Genomic DNA, 6,000 nt, shown 5'->3' with positions numbered 1-6,000 from the left:
TCTGAATGCACTGCATTATAATCTCCATAGAGCTCAGGAGCCTTGGCGTTTTGGAGATATCTGACCCATGCATTAATGGGTATATCTGACCAAGTATTAAGAATGGAAATTATTTTGTTTAGAAGCGCAGTAAATTAGTCTGAGTGGACCTTCAGACTAATGAGACTACTGCTCCTTGCACTCATGTTAGAATCAGACTAATACGGATACAGAGAGAACCTCTTTCTTAGTGCCTCTTCTAAGGCATCCCCTTAGCCTGCCCGCACTGAGTATCACCAGAGGGACAGACGTGGTCCTGTTTCTTCAGCAATTTACACAATCTGCTAAGCTGGTAGAAGAACTTTTCCCAAATTGTCCTGATGTGACGGTGCATAGACTACTGTCACTACTGACTTGTCCAAACGTTTGCTGTGGATGAGACCTTGGTACTTTCTGGGAACAGCTGGACAATGTGGCAGCACAGCAAAGCAGTGTGTGATAACCTGTGAGCGCACAAAGCTGCCTTCCTACAGGTTGCTAAAACTCATAGCTCAGTATCTGATGCTTATGGATCCATTTCTTTGGTTGCCCCCCTGCTGACCTGCGGACTATTCAGAGATGCAAAGTTTTGATGTGCTTTTACAGCCATCAGCTTTGTAGCTGTGTTCTGGAACAGCCAGTTATGCTTTAAATTATTTATCTTTAACCTTTCTCTTAACTAAACCATTCTCTTCAGTCAGTCATCACTTATTTTACACTTTCATTAAGTGAAAGACACTATGCTGATGTTCTGTAAGAAGTGCTGGAAATGATCTCTGTAAAAGGAATTAAGGAAGCATCAAGTTCTTGTCTTTGTTACCTAGGGATGTCTACAATGAGCCAGAGAAACTCAGCGCATGGCAGAAGCTTGTGTGTGAAAAGGTAACAGGATTCTCTGTCACCGACCAGTGCCTAAAGTAAAAGTAGGAACAATGAAGATAAGTTACCATAAATCATTCCTAGTCCTGTTAGTAGTACAACACATGAAAACTTTACAATCTTATGAGCAGGTTAGCATATAGTGCAGAATGAGCTAGTCTTAATTCCACTGCAGATAGGCATATAGTACTGCTGACATTAGAACTGAAACATGTCCATCCTACCAGACAACAGAAAGTCAGAAGCTATGCTGATTACAAATAAAACAACAGAAGACAAAACCAATCAGATTTCTAAAAGACTAGTATTCTGGTACAGGAATTATTTCCAATCCTACCCTGTTGCAAACCTCCTTAATATGCTGCCATCATTTTTTTTGCCATCAGGTTTTGCATTTAAACAGGCTGTGGCTGTTGAATTTTCAGAGCTAGTCTGTCTATTGCCAGTCTCTCTGTACTGGCTTCAAGTGTAGCTCTTATCTTTTAAATGAGTAGATTTGCAGATGACCGTTCTCTTCTTTCTTTCCTAGGATTAGCTGCAGCATTTCCTGTCAAGCGCAGATTAAAAGGGCATCTCTCTTCTTTGCATGTGATATGACAACTATTTCCTCTTATCGTCTTAAAATGCTTCATAGTCCTATTAGTTGTTGTGGCTTGCAGGATAGACTGCTTTGGTTATGTCTCATTGGGGAGCACTAGATATGTCAGTTCCTGTTATCTGAGATAAACAATATCTACACGCAGGACAAAACTAAAAAACAACAGCACAGACAGCTGTCAGTTTGTCGTGGTTGCAGTGCTCTCCTGATTTGACTGGCAATCCAGGAGGCAGGCAGTAGGTAATCCAAATCTCCGTATGGAGACTTGACACTTGCAAGAACACTTTTCTTTTTTTTCAGATTAAAATTTAAGTTACACATGCTCAGTGTGAGCACTGCTTTATGTTTCTGCTTCTCCTCTTAACAAAATAAAATACTTAATAGATAGGGACAGAAAAGGTTCGAGGAAGTCAGTGATGACATTAATGTGTCACTTTGTTTTTGTTAGAGTCCTTTAACATCTTTATAAATTTTCTTTAATCCTTTTGGTTTAGAAATTCAGTTGTCAGTGAGTCTCGAAAGTGCAACTTCCTTAAGATTTGTTTGGATTTTCTGCATTCTCTTTTGCACTTTCTGCGCTTTCAGCTGCACAAAAAGAATGAAATACAAGCTTTGTTACCCACTCCAGCAATTTTTGTATTTTTAAGATGTCTTCTTATTCTTAGGCTCTGAAGCAGGATTTATTTTTTTATAGTTGTGAAGCAAAGATTAATTAGGGATTCGTGCAGAAATAGATATTATTCTGTGCTTACCTAGCAGAAGCTGTTAGTTCTTAGGAAAGCTGCCCAGTGATTTATCTGTGCTCTAACAAATAAAGCAACAATATCCAGTCCCACACTGTACGTTTCAAGATTAACAGTTTAATGACATCTTGACACTGTGGTTACAATCTTAAAATACGCGTAAATAATTTCATCCTAATGATGCAGAGATCTTCTTAAACCTTCATAATTATATTGAAAACAGAATTTTGGAAGTTTCAAAATGATTCTAACGTATGAATTAGTAGCTACTGGCAACAAAACACTCTAAAAAGAAGAAAATGCAAGAGAACTTTGGGTAAAAATGCTGCACATTAGCAACTTTAGCATTTCATTTACTAAATAATGTAATATTCTGAAATGGGTATTAAGAAAGAGAGCAAATTTAAAAGAACAAAACTGAATTTCTTTGAAGAGTATTTCTAGTAACAGATGTTTTTTTTCTTTTTTTTTGGAAACAGCTTTCTTTGAAATTATTCTCATTTCAGTATTAAAATATCTCCAGACTTTTTATAGCATGAATAAAACGCTGAAAATGCTCTGCAGATTGTAGTTATATTAGGACTATCTGTATCGAGGAAATTCATGTATTAAACATACCGAATATGGCAGAAAAATGCAACAACGTACTAATGCTCAAAGAATACTGCAGCTGTACCAATCAAATAACGCTAGGGCACTGCTCATTGTTTTTAAGTAAAGAGTTTTTCAGCTTCTTTAATTTTTCTCTTCCTGTCCATTTTGGAAACTGCAGTCCATCCAGTCTCTCTCACTTTTCTCATGGTTGCAAGTTTTAGTGCAGAGCCTGGAGCATTCAGGCTTGTTGTAGTTGGTTTCTAAGAAGGAAAAACAAACCCATCCATTCGTTTCTAAAACAAACGTGATCTACTCTTCATTTTGATCTGAATAAAAGGGAACGTACCTTTTTTGGTGTCACTGCATATAATTGTGAAGCTTGGGGATAATCTTTGTATAATTTTTTAAATACGTCTTCCTCTGAAACAAGGCTCTTAAATTAAAAATAAAAAAGTTACTTTATAATGTTACATTCAAAAATCTCTTTTCTTCCCCCTTAGGAATGAGTATGAAAAAGAACGTTAAGGCATCACTACGGAACTTCAACAGTTCCACAAAAACAATCTAAAAATTCATTATAAGATTGGGATTGTTTGTCATAAAGTTACTAATTATTTATAAATAAAATTCCAGAAAGAGCCAATTAAATAAAAATATGAATTGTCGTGCATACAGAAGCCCACATGCCTTTTTACATCCTCAGATATAGCAGTATGCATAAAGAACCATGCTATTTGTTCTGAGTTTTACCAGGAGGTCGCTATGTTCAGAGCTATCCGATTGAGCATCCAGCTGCAGAAGCACTTTTTGCTTTTTCCTCTGTTCTGAAATCAGACCTGTGCTTTCACTTTGCATTTTATATACCGGAGGAGTCTTTACAATATATGTCTGGGAAAAAGACAGCATTTAGAATTACATTTTCAGTGGTAATCATGGAATCCATCACCATAGTTGTAACCCGGTTTACAGACTATGTATCGAGGAATGATTGTCTTTCCATTCAAAACATGAAACAAAGAAAAAAAAAGAAAAATAGCAGCAGCTGCAGAAGAACCGAGCTTTATGGCACACTATAGCTAATCTTTTTAAGCTTATCTGCAGAAATTCAGTTGTCAATTTGAACTGTAGTCAACATAGACAGACTATAACCAACTTTCATGAAAATGCAAACAAACAATCCTGAAGGAAAAAGCTTTCAGAAAGACATTGATAGTGAGTGGCATCAGGAACAAGACTGATTTTACTTCAGTGGGTCTTTCACTGGAAGTTAAACAGAAGGAAAAAACACAGTCAGAAAAATAAGAACAATTCATTATTATGATTTACAAACCTTTAACGATCGTCTGACCAAGGGGCTCTCTGCAAATGCTGGAGGAGATGGTTTTTTACTTTCCATCATGTTTGCTTTTATAGGAATATCATTCTGAGACAGTATTTTTTTTACATGAATAGATGCAGAGTCTGGATCTACATGAGGTTTAGGAGTCTCAGAAAAATGAGTTTGTATTTTCTAGAATTAAAAAAAGGTTGGAAGACATTTCAGTGCCTTTTGTCCAGAGTATATTATTTATCTTATTTAACTTTATATTATTTAACTTCAATTAGATTCCTTGTATACATATCACCAAATAGTAAACTTATTTAATGATAAAGTTACAACTACCTTGTCCTTCTTTTCAGCTTCAGGAGCCATATTTTGGGAGAGTTGTTTTGCAAGATACTCCTAAAAAGTGAGTTAGGTAATAAGTATTTTATTTATATTTAGCTATTAAAAACTTGCTGGTGTTATTACAGAAGTTCACAGAAATATCTGATCCATGTTTAGTCCAATTGCATTCGAACGACACAACTTCTATTCCTGGTGTTTCTTACACCACTGTTCCCATCTCTGATGGACAGCTCTTCTTAAGGTTTTTAATCCCTCTGTGCTCCCCTCACACGTACTCAGGAGTCATGAAAAACATTCACTACCACCCAAAGGCATAATGACTTCAGAGAGCATTAAGCTCTGATTTCAAGACAGCAAGATCTAGAATCAGAAACTCATTTCATAGTTGTCATTGTTACAGCACACATGACCAGGCCAAGCATGTCACCCATACTGCTACATTAAAAAAAAAAAAAAAGAAATACCTTGTTTTCAATTTCTGCTTTAAGCTGTTCCTTAAGGGATGACAGTTCACTTTTCAAACATGATAGTTCATTTTCCTAAAACCAATTAGATAATGGAAACAGTTAGCTATGCTTAACCTGGAAAAAAGAAAACAGTCTAAAAGACACATTAATTCATAGTGATATTCAGTATAAACAAAGAAAATTCAATTTGCTCAAATACAGCTAGTTTATCCATAAAGTTAGTGTGGTGTGAAAGGTATCTATAATTCACTTTTTGAGATGATTGTTGCAGTAGAATAACAGATGAATACAGATACAGTTGACTTTTAATTATCTAAGAATAAATTTAAAAGATTAAAAAAATATGTTGACTTGAGTCACAGCTTCAATAAAAGCAAAGAAATATCCTATGAAAGGAAATGTCAGAAAAATTCTACATTTTAAGTAGGTGTTACAGAACCACACGTTTATGGAAGTCTTGAGGAAATGCTTGCTCTCAGAACATTTCTCAAAGCGAAGCTTCCCAGAAAGAAAAAGGGAAAAAAAAGTGATGCAACTCTACACTTGAAATGTTGTTCAAGCTTGTTTAAAAAAGAGGTCAAATACTACTAAGAAATAGTTACTGTTCAGAACCATTCAAGGTAAGAATTTTAAATATTTTTGAGAAGGGAAAAAAAAAAAAAAACTAATAGTGAAATTTCTTAAGCAGACAGTGAGGTTAGAACACGATGCGTTTTTGAGAAAAGTAGACAGAAAAGCAGAGGTACTTTAATTGAGAAGCATTACACTGGCCCAAAACAACCCCTCTTTTCTCAGCGTGGCCCAGGCCAACCAAAAGGTTGGACAACCAAGCATTACCCTTTTAGGAAAGCAGCCCTTCCATTTCATTATCCAGCACTGATGAGTATGCCTTACCAAAGCCCTTTTCAACGATGAGTGCTCTTGCTCTTTTATCTTATATAGTTTTAACTCTGTATCTTTTTCTTCAACCATTTTATCATATTCACGCTGTATTAAAACAAAAAAGAAAAGCTATTGGGCCAAATGTGACAG

At 35.8% G+C, this 6,000-nt stretch overlaps 2 protein-coding genes across 4 annotated transcripts in view; both read right to left on the bottom strand.

The window, feature by feature from the left end:
* TSHB (thyroid stimulating hormone beta) overlaps positions 1–1,198 on the bottom strand; it is a 7,891-nt gene extending 6,693 nt beyond the window's left edge. Inside the window, exon 1 of the mRNA XM_021377338.1 lies at positions 839–1,198. The gene's annotated coding sequence lies outside the window, so the exon portion shown is untranslated. The remainder of the gene's footprint in view (positions 1–838) is intronic.
* SYCP1 (synaptonemal complex protein 1) overlaps positions 2,723–6,000 on the bottom strand; it is a 22,789-nt gene continuing 19,511 nt past the window's right edge. For 2 of the 3 annotated variants that reach the window (XM_021377333.1, XM_021377334.1), the window contains 7 exons: positions 5,863–5,955; positions 4,966–5,040; positions 4,493–4,555; positions 4,163–4,342; positions 3,583–3,720; positions 3,179–3,265; positions 2,723–3,092 (listed from right to left, as the gene is read on the bottom strand). In XM_021377333.1, the coding sequence (XP_021233008.1) occupies positions 2,949–3,092; positions 3,179–3,265; positions 3,583–3,720; positions 4,163–4,342; positions 4,493–4,555; positions 4,966–5,040; positions 5,863–5,955 (780 nt within the window). In that variant the 3' untranslated portion in view covers positions 2,723–2,948. The remainder of the gene's footprint in view (positions 3,093–3,178; positions 3,266–3,582; positions 3,721–4,162; positions 4,343–4,492; positions 4,556–4,965; positions 5,041–5,862; positions 5,956–6,000) is intronic. The other variant, XM_021377335.1, reaches the window with a different exon arrangement.

This window comes from Numida meleagris, chromosome 25, assembly GCF_002078875.1.
Source record: "Numida meleagris isolate 19003 breed g44 Domestic line chromosome 25, NumMel1.0, whole genome shotgun sequence".
NCBI lineage: Eukaryota > Metazoa > Chordata > Aves > Galliformes > Numididae > Numida > Numida meleagris.
Note: the sequence above shows the minus strand (reverse complement) of the source record. Positions and strands in the feature narration are given on the sequence as shown.